Here is a 21,162-nt window from a genome sequence, read left to right as displayed (position 1 = left end):
TACCTTATGTCCTAAGGCTCTAAATTTGTTTAAACTTGCTAAAAAATATCTAGTCCATATATCCTTCCATAAAATATATGAAAACAGAAGAAATAGAGCAAATGCAATTCTAAATATGGAAATTTAGTTTTGATAAACAGAAGTAGAAGAAATTATGTAAAGATTGTAGCACTAAATTATTCAAATGCATTTCTATGGTTGTGTCATATTATTAGGAAAACAAACTAATATAGAAAGGAACCCCCCAGTCAGATTCAGAATTCATGGTTTCATATACTGCCTTAAGTTGCTTCTTATTCTTTGGAGCTTTTCTACTTTTATCTCCTGCTAGTCAGCAGAAAAGCCAGATCAGACTCTGCTTACCATATCCTGAACTCAGCCTCAATTCAAGTTTCACAGGATGATTAGAAGGTATTAAAAACAAGTTAGCACATAACTGACACTTTCTCACAGGAAAAAAATGACTAGGCATTGGCTGGGCTCAAAAAAGGATGAATATTAGAGCATCTGCACTATGAATCACAGGAATATGTGAATCTGAATCATGGGAGAATATGGCTTCTTTCCCCTCACCACGATAAACTCTAAAGGATTGGGGAGGGAACCTAGTGAGAAGTGATCCTGATATGAGCAACAGCTGCCCCCCTCCCAACTCCTGCACAAACAAAACTGAAATAAAAATAAAACCCTGTCACAGATTCATATAAAATTAAGAAAGAACAAAATATACAATATAATGAGAGTCTGAGAGTATGAGCCAACTGCACTTGATCCCAATCACTATTCTGACCTTTACTAGATATGTAACTTTAACCTTCGGTTTCCTTTTCTTTAAAAAAATGTTATTATGCGTATCACTAAGTTATATTAATAGTTAAAGAAATAATGTATATAAAACCCAGTATAATACTTAACTCATAAGTATAGAGTAAGTAAAATTATATATTAAAGTGTTATGATTAGAGAAGAAACAGTTTATATTTATTTTATATATTCTATACATTTATATTTATGACAATTTCCAGGATCTATCCCAATACTGAATATCCCAGTTTTTCCAATCCACTTTTATATTTACCTTCTGATCAAGTACTGAGTTAGCTGTGAAACAGGGACTGATGCAAGGAAATAAACTGAAGAAAAAGTAGGAAAAATAAAAGAAGGAAAGTAAAGGGAACGCAAGAGGTATTTTTTAAAAAGATTTTATATATTTATTTGAGAGACAGAGTGTTGCATGAGTGCGCATGTGAGGAGTGGTGGAGGGAGGGCAGAGGGAGAAGGAGAGAGAGAATCTTAAGCAGACCCCAAACCCAGTACAGAACCCCATGTAGGGCTCGATCTCAAGATCCTGAGATCGTGACCTGAGCCAAAATCAAGAGTTAGATGCTTAACGAAATGAGCCACCCAGGTGCCTCTAGAGATATTTTTAATTAAGGTAATGTGCAGAAAAATAAATGTAGCTTCAATGTGCTTCTTTCATTCTCAAAGACAACCTCGTCCTCTATTGCACAGAGGCAACTTGGTCTCTTGGTGAGAAGCTCTGGCAAAGGGACCAGAAGGCTAGGTCCCAAATCCTGGCTAACCCATTAACTAACCATGTAATCTTGGAGATAATAATGGTATTCACTTATAGTTTCTTGTGAGACTTAAATGAGTTAAACATGGAAAATATTACAGAGTATGTACCTGGTATATAGATGATATCAGGTCAATATAGAGAAAGAGCTTCCCCTAGTAATATAATGCTCTAGTCACTCTGAATGTTTTTCATGATTACCAATTTGCTAACTCCCCATCACACACAGGAAGAAGAAGAAGAAGAAGAAAGAGGAGGAGGAGGAGGAGGAGGAGGAGGAGGAAGAGGAGGAGGAGGAGGAGGAGAAAAGGGAGGAGGAGGAAAGGAGAGAGGGAGGGGGAGGAGGAGGTAGGAGGAGAAGAAAGAAGAAAGAAGAAGGAGAAGAAGAAGAAGGAGGTGGAGGAGGAGAAGGAGGAAGAAGAGAAGAACAAGAAGGAGAAGAGGAAAAAGAAGAATAGGAGGAAGAGGGAGGAAGAGGAGGAGGAGAAGAAAAAGAGGAGGAGGGTGAAGGGCAGAAAGGGCAGCAGCAGTCTGAAGATACACATCATCTTAAGTGTAATACAGTATTATGGGAACAAAAATACTGTACCTTGTAAACTGCCAAGTGCAAGGCTGTAAATCCATTTCTTGTTAGTCGAGATGGGCGAAGCCCTTTTAACATAAGGGTTCTAATATGTGACTTGTTGCCTTAAAGAGAAAAGTGAAAAAAAGGTTAAATTGTGGGAGTAGAGAAATTGACTTTCAAATCTCTCTTTGACTTAATGATAAATTCACACCGAGGAATGAATATGTCAGACTTGTGGCACCTGGGTGGCTCAGGTGGCTCAGGCAGTTAAGTGGTGAGTGTCTAACTCTTGGTTTTGGCTCAGGTCATAATCTCAGGATCTTGGGATCGCCATGCCTTGGGCTCTATGCTTAACACAGAGTCTGTTTATTTCCCTCCCCCCTGGACAAACATGCTGGGGCTCTTGCTCTTTCTCTCTCTCTCTCTCTCTCAAATACATAAATAAATAAAAGGAATCTTTAAAAAAATGTCAGACTGCTGTTCTGAAGGCCATTTGTAAAGTTTTCTATTAATTGACAGCCATCCTTAGTACTGTACACTTCTATTACATGCATAGAACCTTGTATCAGTGGTATTTATTTAATTCATTCTGTTACACTTTTTCTGTAGTACTCTCATTATTGGTTGGTTTTGAAACATAAAAACATGAAAATTCATTTCAATAAACAGTGAAAAATCTTAGATAAAAATCTAGTTGCACTGGATTCCTCAGAACATTATTAGCAGTAGAGTTTCTTTAGATCAGAGAAATCTGGAAGAAGGAATCGAGGTTGGAAATGCATGTTTAAATTTGGGAGGAAGATCTGTTAAGTAGAGTCTGTTTAGTTCTTGGAGGAATGCTTATAAAATATGATTAGAGTTGATATTTCTGCATTGGTGTTTTTTATTTAAAACCCGAGTTTAGTGAATACTAGTTTGTATTAACAAAGTAAATCTTAATCATTCATTAATAAATTTATTAAGTATCTACTATATGCCAGTGCTTGGGATACATCAATGAACAAAACCAATAAAATACAAGTTCAATTAAACTCTAAATCTTCACGTTGATCAATCTGCACTTTAAGATTTTATCTTTGGCATTTATCTTACCTTACATATATTTTACTGCAGATTGTAAAGCGATTGCATGATTGTATTTTAGGGAATGCTTTAAGTGCTTCTGAATTTAACCTAATCCCTGACTGGCACACCCAATACTGAATTCCTTTTTTTTTTTTTTTTTTTTAGTTTTCAAGCAAATTAAGTGACTTGATTCAGGATAGAAACAAAATGAAACTTAAATTCAGAGCTAAATCCATTGGAACATCTGCCTGGTAGTTACTGCTTCAACTGAAGTTTATCAGAGTTTAGGGACAAAGCAAAAGAGAAAATTAAGCATGAATAGAATTCTCTTGTAGACTATTAAGCAGCTCAAATCATTGACCATAGCTACATATAACTAGTTTGTAAAATACTGAGTTTTAAGCACTCACCTCCACAAACGCAGCATAGATGTAGTAGAGACAGCCCATTCTCTGTGCGGTAATTTAAGTTGACTTTATTGAAGGCATCATCAGAGCTGAAAAAAAAGTTTTTCATATGACCAAAGATTTTACCTTTTAGTTTATTATTTTTCAGTTGAAAAATTATGAAAGGAAACCTGTTACTATAAATTCAGAAGTATATCTTTTCTAGGATTTTGTTGTACCTAGAAAAATAATTTTGAATATGCATCCATATAAAGAATACTTAAAGTAGAGAGAACATAATATGAAGAGACAAGTTTAAATTAAGGACCGTTATGTAGTTTTGTGTTCTATGTATAATTTGAACTTTTCAAGGAATTTTATGAATTAAAATTTATGTATAATTAAAAAAATAAATAAAATTTATGTATAATAGAAATAGAAAACAGACATTTGAAAGTAAACTCATTCACATTCAAAATTTCACATCATATTTATGGAGAAAGTCAAGAAATTCCCTTGAAAAAGAAAAAAAAGTGGCATTTGATAATGATTGGAGAAAGGTATATAATCCCTGCTGTTTTACAAATTCTGCCTGAAGCAAAGTTTCCTTGTACTTTGATGGGGTCAGATTTCATAGATAAAAGAGGTCTAAACTCTGATCAGGTACTATGATAAAATCCCTGCAGAGGAGTAGTGTTAGTGATTCAATTAGTAAAATCCTTGCCTTTGTGTGAACAAAGACCCTTGCCCCAGGAGGGCCCTAGAGAGCCAAAGGTACTCTTGGAAAAGGAATATAAAGCTAAAATGCTTGACCTCTTGACCTTAATGGTACTCCCAGGGCATTTTTCAGTAGAAATAAGATCACATCCTTGGCCTCCCAGGTCAATTTCCAGTGGCTTCCTGCCTATTTAAATCTCCAGCAGCTTGAGTGAGATAGCATCCTCTTTGGTGAGTGAGACTTCCACATCATTTGTAAAGTACTTACACTTGAAAGGTACTATAAATTCAGGACATTATCTTCAAGGCACCCAGTTAAGCACTTCAAAAGCTATTGGAATATTTAAAATAGAAAAGAAGAGGTGCTATTTCCAGGGTGCTGCTAAAAAGAGAGGACCTCTAAATCTAGAGACATTGAAGGATCTGTCTTGGTGAAAACCTTAATTAGCAATGGCAATTCCAGTGGTTTGTTTTCATAGAATATTCCAAAACATCCTCATACTCATAAACTTCTTGGGTTGCATGTTCAACTTCCCAGCTGCAAAGTCCACAGACATGCTTATTCATATTGAGAAACATACCTCAACTTGCTTTGGAATGCTATATGTAGAAGTACAATACTCAGAGTCATCCTTACAAATGTTAATAATATAATAGATCAAGGAGACAAGAATTTAGGGGAAAATAGCTAAAAGTTTAACTCACTCCTATCTGCACTTCCCCCTCAGTTCAATGAATGATGCTAAAAAAATATTTCTGATGAAAATACTATTGTTTTAAATGTCTATCTAAAATGAACCTAATTGTCAATGGTATACCTATTTTATGGTATGTGCAGTAACTGCACAAAATAACATGGTTCTTGGAAATATGCAGCCTTTGCCTGAGTCAGGCTTCTAAACTCTTAAAGCCAATTGTATTACAGATGTCTTGCAGATATTAAACTTAATATGTAGTACTAAACAAAGTGCACTCAGAAGCCCACTTACAAGTGCATTCACAGAGTTCTTCTCGGTGATTATGATTTCAAATAGCATAGGTTTTCTGAAGAGCTGAACTCTGCTTTTAAACCTAGGTGGATGGGATTTTTCTCTTAAAGTCTGCAGGAAATCAGTGTCCATAAATAAAAAGGGAAAGGAAACTGTGACTAGCCATTGAAGATGTTGATTGACAATGATTTAGAAACCCTGAGCTGCATTGGTTTTTTCTTTCCTGGTCCTTCCATTATCCAGCAATGAAAACACACAATAAGATCAAAAGACAGAAAACAAAGTATTGGGTGGGGAAGGAAAGGGAAGGCTTCTGTTAAATGTAAAGAAATATATAACCTTTAGCCTAAAAGAAGAACAGGGAAGGAAGTACCTTTTGAGTTAACTATAATGAACTTAATGGCAAAAGCTGAAAGAAAAGGCTTGGGAGCACCTCTGAAGTAATAAACCCTTGAGAAAATTTGTTTTTCAACATATTTCTAATATTATACAGCAATACCTGCCATTTTTTGATGTTTTAAAAGTGGAAATCATTTTAGCAGTGTAGGGAATCCTTAAAGCTTGGTCCTTGTATTGCAGTCCTATCCTGCTTCTGCCTTTTAAGTAGTTTTTTATTTTTCCTCCCCTCCAATTTGGACAAGTCATTAAAGCTCTTCAATATGTAATTTCTTCAGTTATGAAATGATTAAAATAATGCATAGAGATTGTATTATTGTGAAGAATGCATGAGGTTAGGGCTTACTGTAGTTCCTAGCACATATGTTTTCAATAAATGGTTATTTTATTATTATTACTATTGTTAACAAGGTCACTGAGCATAAAACTTCCCTTGCATAGTTTAAATCTTGGGAGAATTTTAGCACAACTTTCCCACCAAGTTTGATCTTCTTCAATCTCTCACATCTGATAACCTGCAAAATTTCCAGATTTTGACAATTCTATAGATGTAAGTGTTTTATGCTCATGGTGACTCTCTTCTAGGCTCCTAGAAAGTGTCTTCACATGCTTTCACATGCTTTTAAAAAGACTACCAAATTGGACGTTGTGACACCTAGCACCTGTCAGTGACTCAGAGCAACTACTAGAATCATAATTTTGTAATGTCAGTCCAGGAGCATCATGGGAAGGCTATTTTCAACACTGGAGATATTAAAATAACTAAAATGGAAAAAAGGGGAGAGCTTAAAAATCCAAGGGGAAGAAAAAAGTTGCACTAAAAGGTTTTATGAGAAGATAGATTCAATTGCTTTCTTATTCCATGATCTATCAATCATCATCAAATGATGCATTCGATCAGTCTGGCACAACACCTACTGAACACCAACTGGGTGCCCCACCTCTGTTCTTAATAATCACCTTACCATGTTCTCAGCAGTCTACTTGATTTAAAACTACTCATATGTCCTGGATCCTTTAAGTGCATTAGTCCTGGATAAATGCATGCTAGATAGAATTCTACAATTGACTCCAGCATTAGTCCTGATTTCTAATGCCCCAATCAGCTTTGCAAAGAAAGTAAACATTGAATAAACAAAAAATACAAGATACTAAAGTTTATTCCCTTATTTAAAATAAGAATAATCCTAAATGAATAAATATTGTTTGCATACGTAAAATTGAAAGCATGAATTATATTAGTGACTTCTTGTTCAACAATCAATTCTTAAGTCACTGAATCTTAAAGTAGACTTGACCATTCATATGTGACTTGGTATATAGTTTTAAAGAGCTCCTTGCTCAAAACTACTGTCTATTTTGTTCTTCTCTTGAATTATATCCTCCTTGAACTCAGGCAACTTCTCTTAATGCCAACAAAATGAATCAACAGAGAATAGGCTCCCACAATATTTGACAGTCAAGTGCAATTTTAATAGTACAATTTTTATCTTAACTTTAATAACTGGAATGTAATTTTTTTAATGAGTTATTTTGGGGCTATATTTGAATCCTAATTCACACTTCCCATTAACTTCTAGTCAAATGTTTCTGTTTTGAAACATGTAATTAAAATATTCAAGGTTTTAATGCAATCATTCCTAGGAGAGATATTTCAAATTCTCTTCTTTTGCCTCTTCTAAAGGAACTGTGTGTGTCAAATTCACTGTCAATTGAACATCACTTATATATTCTAATACCCTAAGCTCAATTTATTTTTTAATTTTCCCTTACATTTTTCATCACCTGCCATGTCATACTGTAACTTAACATATCCTAATGAGTTCGTAGTGCTTGCTGAGGTATGGATGAAGTTCCTAATTAAAATGAAGTCACTATTATGAATATATTTCTAACAGTAAATTCTGTCCTTAATCATTAAAAATGGTAGTTTTGTATCCAAAGGTCACTTTCTTTCTTGTAGCATAATGAACTCTTTTCTTAGCCTTTACCTTTTATACAGAAGAGTATGCAGTTTCATGATCCAATTATACTTCTTTCTCATGACCTCATCGTTTCAAGAAAATATCTGACATGACCACAATTGGAAACTAATTAAAATGTAACATTTGAACAGTTGGCCAAAAATAACATACACAATCCAAAATATTCTGATAGGTAGATCATTTTCTAAAATTAATTAATTTGCTGAAATTTAGGGAAAGAAGAAAAGGATTTGTTTTAGATCATCTAGTTTCCCAAATTGATAATTTAGGTTTCAAATGGCTGATTGTAATTTTTTTTTTGTTTTATTTAACTTCAAGTTAGTTAACATACAGTGTATTATTAATTAATTTCAGGAGTAGAATTTTGTGATTCCTCAGTTACATTACCTCAAGTTCCATTACATCACATGCCCTCCTTAAAGCCCACCACCCAATTACCCCTTCCCCCACCCGCCTCCCCTCCAGAAATCCTCAGTTTGTTCTCTGTAGTTAAGTCTCTTATTGTCTCCCTCTCTGTTTTTATCTTATTTTATTTTCCTTCCCTTCTCCAATGTTCATCTGTTTTGTTTCTTAAATTCCACATGAGTGAAATCATTTGGTATTTGTCTCTCTCTGACATTTCACTGAGCATAATACATTCTAATTCCATCCACATAATTGCAAATGGCAAGATTTCTTTTTTCTGCCTGAGTAACATAGCTATTCATCAGTCGATGGACACCTGCGCTCTTTCCATATTTTGGCTACTATGGATAGTATTGCTATAAACATTGGGGTGCACCTGCCCCTTTGAATCACTATTTTTGTATTCTTTGGATAAATGCCTAGTAGTGAAATTGCTGGGTTGTAGGGTAGCTCTATTTTTAACTTCTTGAGGAACCTCCATATTGTTTCCCAGAGTGGCTGCACAAGTCGCATTCCCACCAACAGTGCAGCAGGGTTTCCTTTCTCAACATCCTTACCCACATCTGTTGTTTCCTAAGTTGCTAATTTTAGCCATTCTGACTGGTGTGAGGTGTATCCAATAGTGGTTTTGATCTGTATTTCCTGATTATAAGTGTTGTCGAGAATTTTTTTCATGCATCTGTTAGCCATTTATATGTATTCTTTGGAGAATGTTCATGTCTTCTGCCCTTTTCTTGACTGGATTTTTTATTTTGGGATATTCAGTTTGATAAGTTCTTTATAGATTTTGGGTACTAGTCCTTCATTTGATATGCCATTTCTAAATATCTTCTCCCATTCTGTTTGCTGCATTTTTTTTTCTTTTTTCTTTTTGACCATTTCTCTTATTGTGTAAAAGCTTTTCCTCCTGATGAAGTCCCAATCATTTATTTTTGTTTTTGTTTCCCTTGCCTCCTGAGATGTGTCTAGTAAGAAGTTGCTACAGTCAAGATCAAAGAGGTTGCTGCCTGTGTTCTCCTTAAGCCTTTGATGGATTCCTGCCTTACATATAAATCTTTCATCCATTTTGAATTTATTTTTGTGTATGGTGTAAGAAAGTCATCCAGTTTCAATGTTCTGCCTATGGCTGTCCAGTTTTCCCAACACCATTTGTTGAAGATACTGTCTTTCTCTCACTGGATATTCTTTCCTGCTTTGTTGAAGATTGACCAGAATTGAGAGTCAATTTCTGGGCTTTCTATTCTGTTCCATTGATCAATGTGTCTGTATCATACTGTCTTGATGATTACAGCCTTGTAATACAGCTTGAAGTCCAGAATTGTGATGCCACCAGCTTTGGTTTTATTCCTCAATGTTACTTAGGTTATTTGAGGTCTTTTTTCATTCCGTATAAATTTTAGAATTCCTTGTTCTAGCTCTATGAAAAATGTTGGTGTTGTTTTGATAGAGATTGCACTTAATGTGTAGATTGCTTTGGGCATTATAGACATTTTAAGAATGTTTATTCTTCAAATCCATGAGAAGGAAGTGTTTTCCCATTTCTTTGTGTCTTCCTTAATTTCATAACAGTTCTATAGTTTTCAGTGCACAGATCTTTTACCTCTTTGGTTAGGTTTATTCCTAGGTGTCTTGTGGTTTTTAGTGCAATAGTAAATGGGATCAAGTCATTGATTTCTCTTTCTGCTGCTTCATTGTTGGTGTATAGAAATGCAAAGGACTTCTGTGTGTTGATTTTATATCCTGCAACTTTGCTGAATTTCTGTATCAGTTCTAGCAATTTTTTTTTGAGTTTATTTGCGTTTTCCAGAGTAACCTGCTATTTGTGAAGAGTGAAAGTTTGACTTCTACTTTGCTGATATGGAGGCATTTTATTTCTTTTTTGCTCTCTGATTGCTGAGGTGAGGACTTCCAGTACTATGTTGAACAACAGTGGTGAGAATGGATATCCCTGTTGTTTTCCTGACTTCAGGAGAAAAGCTCTCAATTTTTCTCCATTGGGAATAATATTAGCTATGGGCCTTTATGTATGGTCTTTAGGATGTTAAAGTATGTTCCCTCTATCCCTACTTTGTTGAGGGTTTTTATCAACAAAGATGTTATATTTTGTCAAGTGCTTTTTCTGCATCTATCAAAAGGATCATATGGTTCTTATCCTTTATTAATGTGGTATATCACATTGAGTGATTTGTGGATGTTGAACCACCCTTGAAGCCCAGGAATAAATCCTACTTGTTCCTGCTGAATAATCCTTTTAATGTACTGTTGGATCTGATTAGCTAGTATGTTTTTGAGAATTTTTGCATCTGTGTTCACCAGGGATATTGATCTGTCATTCTCCTTATTAGTGGGATCTTTGCCTAGTTTTGGAATCAAGATAATTCTGGCCTCATAAAATGAGTTTGGAAGTTTTATGTCCATTTCTATTTTTTGGACATTTCAGAGTAGGTAGTAATTCTTTAAATGTCTAGTAGAATTCCTCTGGGAAGTCACTTAGCCCTGGACTCTTGTTTGTTGGGAGATCTTTGATTCAATTTCTTTGCTGGTTATGTTCAGATTTTCTATTTCTTCCTGTTTCCATTTTGGTAGTTTATTCATTTTTAGGAATTTATCCATTTTTTCTGGAGTGCCTAATTTGTTTGCATATAGTTGCTCATAATATTATAATTGTATTTCTTTGGTATTTGTTGTGATCTCTCCTCTTTCATTCATGATTTTATTTATTTGGTTCCTTTCTCTTTTCTTTTTGATAGGTCTGGCTAGGGGTTTATCAATCTTATTAATTATTTAATGAACTGGCTCCTAGTTTTGTTGATCTGTTTTATTGTTCATTTGATTTCTGTATCATTGATTTCTGCTCTAATCTTTATTGTTTCCCCTCTCCTGCTGAATATAGGCTTCATTTGCTGTTCTTTTTCTAGCTCCCTTAGGTGTAAGGTTAGGTTGCATATTTGAGACTTTTCTTGCTTCTTGAAGAATGCCTATATTGCTATATACATCCCTCTTAACACCACCTTTTCTGTATCCCAAAGATTTTGAACTGTTGTGTTTTCATTTTTGTTTGTTTCCATGTATCTTTTTAAATTTCTTCTTTAATTTCTTGGATGGCCCACTCATTTTTTTTTAATATTTTATTTATTTATTTGAGAAAAAGAGCACTGGAGAGAGAGCAAGAGAGCACAAGCAGGGGGAATGGCAGATAGAGAGGGAGAAGCATGATTCTCACTGAGCAGGGAGCCCTATTTCAGGGCTCCATTCCAGGTACCTGGTCATGACCTGAGCTGAAGGCAGACACTTAACCACCTGAGACACACAGGCATTTGCCATTCATTCTTTAGTAGGGTGTTCTTTAACCTCCATGTATTTGTGGCCTTTCCAAATATTTTCTTGTGGTTGACTTTATTTCATAGCACTATGGTCTGAATCTTTTTATACCTAGATATACCTCAGTCTTTTTATATCTGGTTGAGTCCTGATTTGTGACCCAGTACATGATCTCTACTGGAGAATGTTCCGTGTTCACTCAAAAAGAATGTATGTTCTGCTGCTTAAATGTTTTGAATACATCTATTAAAGTCCATCTGGTGTAGTGTGCCATCCAAAGTCCTTTTTCTCTTGTTAATCTTCTGCTTAGATGATCTGTCCATTGCTATGAACAGGGGGTTAAAGGCCCCTACTACTATTGAATTGTTATCAATGCATTTCTTTAGGTTTTTTATTGATTTGTATATATTTGGTGCTCCCAAGTTAGGGGCAAAAGTATTTACAGTTGTTAGATCTTTTTGTTGGATAGACCCTTTTATTATGATATAGTGTCCTTCTTTATCTCTTATTACAGTCTTTGGTTTAAAATCTAGTCTGATACAAGGATGGCTACTCCAACTTTCCTTTGAGGTTTATTAGCATAAGAGATGGTTTTCCATCCCCTCTCTATCGGGAGGTGTCTTTGGGTCTAAAATAAGTTTTTTGTAAACAGCATACTGATGGATCTTGCTTTTTTATTCATTCTGATACCCTGTCTTTGTTGGAGCAGTTAGTCCAATTACATTCAGGGTAATTATGGAAAGATATGAATTTAGTGCCATTGTATTACCTGTAACATTGCTGTTCCAATAGATTGTCTCTGTTCCTTTCTAGTCTTTGTTACTTTTGGTCTCTCTCTCTGCTCAAAGTCCCCTTTAATATTTCTTAAGGGTTGGTATAGTGTTCACAAACTCCTTCAGTTTGTGTCTTAGAACCTTTTTATCTCTCTTTCTATTCTGTATGACAGTTGCTGGATTAATTATTCTTGGCTGTATATTTTTCCCAAGGTAGAGTTTGACTATATCATGCCAATCCTTTCTGGTCTGCCAGGTCTCTGTAGACAGTGTTGCTGCTAGTCTTTTCCCACTAGCTGTCCTTTGCAGAGATCTTCTTTGCTTGCAGTGGGGACTATTTGACCTTCATGTCGGTGTGTTTTGATTTGTTTGTTGAAAGAAGCCTGGAAAGAAAGAGGGAAAAAAAGAGCCTCATCCTAAAATAAGAGAAAATTAAAAAAAAGAAAAAGAAAGAAACAAACAGACAATCAAAAAAGCTATAAGCCTGATTCCAAAGAAAAAAAAAAGAGGGGGGGAAATAAAGAAAAACAAAAGAAAAGAATCCTAATCCAAAAAACAAGACAAAACAAAATAAAACAAAAAACACAAGAGAAAGAGAAAGGAAATGAAAAAACAAACTCACAAACAAAAAACTGTAAGTCTGATTCCAAAGCGGGGGGGAAATAAAACAAAAGGAAAAAAGAAAAGAGAAAAAGAACAAGAGAAACAAAAAATACAGCCTGGTCTTATTTCCATCAGAACTGAAGGGGACACTGTGAGGCACTGTATAATCAGTACACTTGGTGTTTGTGGTATGCTGCCTGGGTTGTTGTTCTCTGGGAGAGGCCTGCTAAGTTGGCACAGTTAGTCCTGACCCACCCAGTAAAGAAAAAAAAGCACTTGCCAAGCACAGGGGGTGTGGTGTTTGATGAAAGCGGCTCCCAACTCCCCTAGGGGCCGCTGTGTTGTTCCCTGCTGCCTGGCTGTATTGGTAGTGGGAGTAAAATGGCAACATACCACTCTGTCCTCCAGTTGGGGGCTCTCACACCCTCGCTGTTCCCGAAGCCCTCATGCAAAGGGGAGGGTCACAGCATGCCCGGTGCCCATCTGTCTTGTATTTGTCTCTGGTGCCCTTGGGATTCAAAACTCCAAATCTTAAAAGTAATGGCACCACTCCGGTCAGCTTCAACCTCTGGGTTAGAGACTTGCCGCTCTCTGACTAGTGCTCTTTGTCCCAGAAAAAGATTTTTTCACCTGTACAGTGTGCTGATTCTATGCTTTGGCAACATGAAAAGCAGCAACCAGGTTATCCGGCCTCTGTGCACACTTGTTTGCTGCCAATGAAAGGCCATTTGCTGGTGCCTGCAGTGTCTTTTGTCCTTGGAGAGGATATAAACTTTCTTCAAAATATACTCCAGGAAGGGGAACAGTTTCTCCCAGTGAGACCTCTGAGATCCCTACTGCACTTTGTTCAAGCTCCTGGGCCAGAGATGTTCTACTCTCCAGGAGCACATGCTACCGCAACTCTCCCGCAAAAGTCACAAACTTTCCAAAAGCTCAGAGTCTGAGCTATATTCAATGTTTGTAAAAAAACTTGCACCACCCAGTTCCCCCAACTCACCAGGCTGTGGCCTGAGAGGTTTTCTTCTTGTGCAAACCCAACACCACACTCTCTCAACCCCTCTCTTCCTCTCTCCCTTTTCTCTCCTGTGGGAAGTATTCCCTCCCCTTTGCAGCCTGGCAGCTTTCCTCTCCACCAGTTCACTTCCATACATCTTGAACCTGCAATGTTGTCTTCCTCCAACCATAGAAATTCTGCTTCTAATCCTCAGATTGATTTCCTGGGTGTTCCAAATGATCTGACCTCAAGAGAGGAGGAAAGCTCCTCATGCCCCTACTTCTCCGTCATCTCCAGTACTTCTCAACTCATTCCCCACGTAAATTCTTATGTAGTTCTTTGTGGTGGTTTCTGATTCTTGTCCCACCAAACAACAGAAACAAAAAAATCATCGATAAGATTTGTTCGCAAGGTATATACCCAGGAAACACCCAGAAACACATTTGCCCAACATCACAGAGATCCAATCAGCAAACTAACAACATGAAATATATTTATTCATTCATCATACAATAAATAATTACTGAAATGTTTGCAGGTAGAGCAAGAATAGCTAAGGATAATAAAATTGAGACAATAATAATTTATTGTGAGGCTTAGATCTTGTAAGACTTTTATAAACATTAGCTACTATAATATTCTTAATAAAGCACTAATATTGAATATTATATTGATTATTTTAACAATTTTATTGTTTTGCCTTGCATTTGAGAAGGGAGATCAGAAGTTGAAAGGGAAGACAGAGGCAGTATGGGATGAGAGGGAAGAATATAGAGTAAGGATAAAAGGAGGAAAGATAGTGAGAGCTAGTGAGGTAGCAAAGCTAGAGGGAGAGAGAGACTGAAAGAAAAAAGAGATTGAGATCAAGCTGCTTCATAAGGATTTTATAAGCTATTACTGTACAATTCTTATTCATAACGAGTTTTACCTAGACAAGCAAGAAAAGAAATACAGAGGTAGGTAGTCTTGGGACAATGTGAATTGTCTTTCTGTTGCTGTGGTGGTTTGCTTTGTTTCATTGCTAATTAGCATGATGTACTAACCAAACATGCCAAATAATACTTTCACACTCTTTCAATATTATAAGATGACATGTTCCCTCTTAATATTCTACTTCTCAACTTGATGCAGAATTTCATTATTTTAGATAAGGTCAGCCTGCCATATTTCTGGAGCTATTCATTTGGCATTAGCTAAATTTTATAATTGGTTATAGCTTTGAAAAAGTAGAATTTTGGAAGATATTTCATTTGGAGGCTAGGTATGGTGGACTGTAGCTGGGCCCAGAGGAACTTTTCAGGGAGAAAATGAGCACGAAGGGCATGCATATTTCTTCTCTCTTCTCTCCTCCTCTGAACACTTTTAGCATCAAATATTACAAATGCTTGCTTGTGGAACAGAGCATTCTTCTGACTATTTTTGTTTATTTATCAAGCCTAATAAATTTCAAAGTGGGATATTACCATTATCAACCAAGGTATAATGATGCAATGTGAAAATAATATTTAAAATGAGAAAAATAGGATTATTTTGATTATTGCTGAAATACTATGGTATCGGAACAATATAACTTCTCTGCAACCTCCTCAGTGACCTCAAATTTCATATTACAGATTAAGCAGATGAAGAGTAGCTCTGACAATTAAATTAGAAGAGCACAGTTCTAAAATTTCTAATGACTTAAAAACATATTGAAACAAAATAATTTAATTGAAAAGCTTTTAAAGTTACATGTGGAGGGCCACCATGGAGTGTTTTTCAAACATTGAGTGTGGGGTACATGTGTCACCAGGAGTAGGGGTGGGGAACTAAAATATTGTCTTCTACTCCCACCCCTAGGCATAGTTCTAATACACAGGATAAAGCAAAATTGTGGAATGGTATAGAGAAAATGAAAATATTTCATGGATAATTTTAATACATAATTTGTTACCCCCCCTCCCAGGTTGAGAACAAAGATCACAGAGATTACACATTTTGAAATTAAATACTAGTCGATACAATCCCAGTATAATCAGATATGTTGTTTATCCTAGTTCAAGCCAATTTAATTTGATTAACTTCATTTTCTTTAGGTATAAAATGGCAAGTGCAATGAATGCCTACCTCAAAGGTTGCTAACATAAACAATGATTATCTGTTTTTAACAAAAATTTTTGAGCATTTACCATGTGCCAGTCATTGTGCTAAAGCACTTTACATATATACAGTAAGGACGATATGAGCTAATGCATATTAAAATACCTAGTAGCTTGTGATCTCTCTCTCTATCAAATAAATAAATAAATAAATAAATAAATAAATCTTTTAAAAAAATAAATAAAATATCTAGTAGCATGCCTAGAACATGGCAAGCACTAAGTTGTTTTTTTTCAAGTGCTATACAAATAGGTATTACAAATAAACACAAATATAAATAAAGCTAAATAAGACAAAGAAGCTGCCACTAGAGAACACATATACTAGTGGTTAGACAGACTTGGAAATGGATAAAGAAAACACCATGTAGTAAGTGCTATTTACATTGATAAACAAAAAGATTAGAGAAAGCACAAAAGAGGAAATGCAGACAATGGTATTCCAATGTACCACTTCTGTCTTTCCTTTTTCTGTCTTCTCTTTTTCTTCATCTCCTCCTATCTTTCATCTATTATCTCAACAAATGTCCAAACTTATGAGTGAATGCAACTTTATTGTGGATGATGAGAGAACATTCCATTTCCTTTCCCCTTCTTTACCCTAGCAAACTCTCATCCCAAAGCTGCTATAGATTGGCATAAGAAACATAATGGTTTAGTTCTTTTTATCTTTTTAAAATTTAGTACTATGTTCCTGTACACTGTATTGTATATGAAAGCTATACCAGGAGATCATGTATGTGAGCTAACAGAAGCCTTGGTGGACAATGATGTGGAAAATCTCTTTTAATGAATGAATGTATTATCTACCTGGAATGCCATAAAGAACTTGTTAGCAAACAAAAACAATAAAAACTCCCCAAACCTCCCAAATCTGTGTTTATACCAGTGATCCTCCACTTGTGACTCTGGTGTTAAATGCCTCTTTTTGGACATCTTTGCCATTCTCCTCTTATTTATATGTTTAGAGAAAGCCTGATGTCATGAGGCATAACACAGTTGTTCATCACAGAAGCACTCCTTACATTATGTAAGGCATGGATAAAGATGAGAAAGAAAAAGGCTCTACATTTATGTAATACCCAAAATGTCCTAGATACTTAAATGTAATCTCATATAATACTATGCTTCATCTTCCTAAATGCTTTAAAATTTTGGTGTGGGAATCAATGGGTTAGACAATTTATATTCTCAGCACTCCATTCTTTTCTTTCCTTGTCATCCATCATTTTATTTTAGAGAAAAGAAAAATCCTCAGAACTTTGCCCTCGGCATGACTGACTTTCTTTCCCAGTGATGCTATCTGTCTTAATGGAATCAGACAGAGTGCTCTGTTTATGTTTGTTTGTCTGTTTGCACCCTTGAATCTCTGTAGACCATACTAGTTGCCTGCTTTCTCTTCTCATGTTCCTTAACCCTTCACCAATATCACTTCAGGCAGAGTTTTCACAGCAACTTGAATATCTTTCTAGAAGTAGTTTTTTAGAAGTATCATTTTTAGCATGCAAAAATATTATCTGAGGAGTTTGTTAAAAATTCAGGTTTCTGGAAATAATCCTCAGAGATTCTGATTCATTTGATATGGAATGGAACCATGGAATCTAAAATTTTATCAAGCACTGTTGGTTACTCTACTGTAGGCAGCTCTTAGCCCTTGGAGAAACATGATTCTAAGCTGGGGATAATCTTCTCCTTAGCTTCATTATTATCACTTTTGGTTAATGGGACATTTCTGTCACTTCCTCAATGGCTTTAGCACCAGACTGCCAGTCCTCTTTTCCATAAAATGCCCTACTATTATTCTTAGGAAAATTGATATCTACTTTGACGAGCCTTCTAGTACTGTCGCCAAATCCCTTTTGATCACAATCTTTAAAAGTTAGATTTCAAATTTTGGCATCATATTGAATTATTCTAACATTTTACATTTTTACTTTTGAAAACATATTAAAACATTTAATATTTTCATATTAAAACATTTAATCCTAACTTTCTTACTTTCTAACTTTTAAAAAACTATTTGTTTCTTCTACTAGATAATAAAGTTTTCAGTCTTTCTATCTACCCCTATTTATCCAATCATGATAATAGAAACTTCCAATTATTCCATGCCTACTGTGTGTTAGGCCCTCACCTCAGTACTATTTTGCAAATACCTGTGAGCTTATTATTAACCTCATTTACAGATGCAAAGGAGGCTCAACAAAATTAACGAACATATCCAAGGTTACATAGTTTGTAAATAAAAGAAACTGGGTTTAAAACTATGTTTGCATCACTGTAAAACCATTACACTGAGTGACACAATTTTCCTACTCAATTTAGACAAAATGGTCAAGACATTTTTTCTTCTTGACTCCTCTAGACTTTCCATGGTACTAGTAGGAAGACCTCTCTCAGTAGTTAGCTGACCAAATAAGAGTTCCAGCACTTACTAGTCATATGATCTTGATAAGATATTATGTCTCTAGTCCTTAGTTTATCATCCATCAGAATTCATATTTATCACACAGAGTCATGTTGAGAATTACCAAATGTTTTGTATTTGGTGGGTCTGGAATAAAAACTTGAATATAGTTAGCACAATAAATTCTGAACTATATTCTTCCTGACACTGTTTCCTGCTTCTCACCCTAATACTAATTAGAAAAAGGGAGGTAACATTAATCATATAGTGGAAATGTAGGAAAAATCAGCTATAGCAGAAGCTGTTAAAAACAATGGTCTGTTGTTGAGGGAGTATGAGAGAAACCTATATCTCAAGCCTATTGTTAAACTTAATCCTTAAAAGGATGTCTATTTAAATAAGCCTTGACATACCTGCACAGTACTTCTTAAATTAAAAAAATAAATTAATAAATGAGTTTTTGAGTTCTTGAAGTTGAGGAAAATCTCTTTAGTTTAACCACATTTCATTCAGCATATTTATCTGAGTCAATAAGAACTATAGGATTTATGATTAAATTCTACATTTGCATCTCTTCTCCAACAAAATAAATATGTATGTATAAATCTATTATACCAGTGTCAGTCAAATCTCTACAGGAATTTGAAAAGTTTTCCCATAACTGATCATGTTCAAGTACTTGCAAAAGTCAGTCCAGGATATCTCATCATGAGTATCAATACTGATTTATCATTTTGGGCCAAATTAACACAGAGGATCAACTATTTCCTAAATTATAAATTAATTGCCTGAAAAAGCCTTAATCCACAATTTCATATAAACGATATTATACATGGATAACTTTAATTGCCAGTTACGTGAACTTTGTATATTTACTATAGCTGAAATTTAGGTGAAAAATATGTCATTTGGTCAGTGCTTCACACTTGTTTTCCAAGTAAAATAGAGGGAGTTCTTTGTCACAAGTACATTAGATAAGTAACGCAGGTAAAAGTCAACATGGCTGATTGGCCTGCATGGAAGTTTCCTCAGTCAGGCAGCTAACTTACACTGACCCTCCAAAATGCATCTAGTTTTTCAATGCCAGATTCAATTTCTCCAGAAGGTTGCTTGTGTATAGAAGGGTCCTGCCCCTCTTTTTTGAACATTTTGTGTCTTCCAAGGTTGTGACACTATGCCAGATTATTTTTCTCTTGTTATCATGAACAAAACCCACTAAAAGCTTGAAGCCGGTAATACACAGTGTTATATGATTGTTCAGGGGCAGAATCATATTCAGTTCCATTAAGGGACAGCCTCTGAATGTCGAGAGAACAGAAGGCTTGTTAAAATTGGACTTATCCTAGTAGTTCAAAAAGAACAGCATGGCCAGTATTCTACCATCATTTGGGAAGAGAAATCTTGCTTTTTGTTGCTGGCATGGCTTACAAGAAAGACCTAATTCCAGGAAAGATTATTCAGATCAGCAACAGCTTGTATTCAAAAGTCAGCCCTTATACGCCTCTCTTTTTAAACTTTAGCAATGGTAGCATGTAAGTCAATTTTTTAGGGAGATATTTGCATTTTAGGGCTATATGAATGGTCAAGAAGGGCCAACCTTATATTTTAAAGCCTAACATGCCTGGTAACATCTGAGATTCTGTGGGTTGTGTTTTTAAATATACATGTATCTAAAAAAGGTAATTAATAAAGATACTTATACCAAGAAAAATTAACTCTGAGAACTTTACCTAAATATGTGCCTTAGTTCTGCAAGTTCTTTTTCTTTGATCCGCAGGTCATCTTCTAATCTTCCTATTATAATAACATAAGATTCACTGACTTTCTTCTTCCATTCATCTAGTAAAGAAAAACAAATGGGACTGATTCATAGCTGTGCTTTGCAAAATGCAGACACAGATCATAACATACAAGTAATTAAAACTCGGTTTTTTATTCTAAATTCTACAATACTTAATTTAAATTACTGATTGTGAGCTTAAAATACAGATGTTTATATCTAAAATGCAATCATATTGTAGTAATTAAGAACCCATTTGATACTGGATAATATATTTACATAAAAGAATATATTTGCCTTATTTCATTTGATTTTATTGCATTTTAATTATATCAATCTCTAGTTCCTAGATAAAAGTTTTTAGATTTCAAATACTTGGTATTTAAGATATAATTCTAAAATCTCTATATTCAGCAGTATTCCTAGGAACATTTTACCTAAAAACTAATATGTTTTTGTAAGAAATTTTCTGTTTTCTTTAAAAATCTTGCAGAGAAAAATAATTTGAGTTCAGACAATCTTCTCAACAGTTTCATATAATACATTGTCATTTCCTCCATGTAAAAATTAACAGATACTCCAATGATGTGTTATTATCTATAACTACTATTTGAAACATGTTATATTTAAGGATATAAAAATAATTACCAGTGCAAGTTTGGGTTGGTCTAGATTTATAATTTCCCATTTGTTAGAAGTTTCTTCTTTTTCCCAGTGCAGTTCCTCAGGTTACAAGATTCCAAGTTCAAGTGCAGTGGCAGTCCAGTTGAAAAATACTTTGATAGTCTGGCTAAAAATAAGCTGACTGCCAAATGGAATGTCATGCAACAATGACAAAGAACAAAACAGTTTGTACTTTCAAGGGTGAAATCATAAAGGGAACTAATCAGTCTGTTTAAAACAGCTGTATCAAAAATAAATAGCAAATGTTTCAATAGGATTATTTACCTCCATCAACTGATTATCTATCCATGCAGAGCTTCATGAGACAATTAATAGGTAAATCTAGAAAGTCGTTCAGTTACATCTGAGGTTCACAAACAGCTATTAAAACTATATAGA

The 21,162-nt window shown here is 35.0% G+C and overlaps 1 protein-coding gene across 5 annotated transcripts in view; it reads right to left on the bottom strand.

The window, feature by feature from the left end:
* The window catches only part of TNNI3K (TNNI3 interacting kinase), a 317,149-nt gene extending 296,272 nt beyond the window's left edge, over positions 1-20,877 (bottom strand). For all 5 annotated transcript variants that reach the window (XM_082686565.1, XM_082686566.1, XM_082686569.1 and 2 more), the window contains exons 1-4: positions 20,749-20,877; positions 20,051-20,159; positions 3,617-3,702; positions 2,166-2,263 (exon numbers count right to left, since the gene is read on the bottom strand). In XM_082686565.1, coding sequence (XP_082542691.1) covers positions 2,166-2,263; positions 3,617-3,702; positions 20,051-20,159; positions 20,749-20,788 — 333 coding nt within the window. In that variant the 5' untranslated portion in view covers positions 20,789-20,877. The remainder of the gene's footprint in view (positions 1-2,165; positions 2,264-3,616; positions 3,703-20,050; positions 20,160-20,748) is intronic.
* Positions 20,878-21,162: the final 285 nt, after the last annotated feature.

This window comes from Mustela nivalis (assembly GCF_964662115.1).
Source record: "Mustela nivalis genome assembly, chromosome: 10".
Lineage (NCBI taxonomy): Eukaryota > Metazoa > Chordata > Mammalia > Carnivora > Mustelidae > Mustela > Mustela nivalis.
Note: the sequence above shows the minus strand (reverse complement) of the source record. Positions and strands in the feature narration are given on the sequence as shown.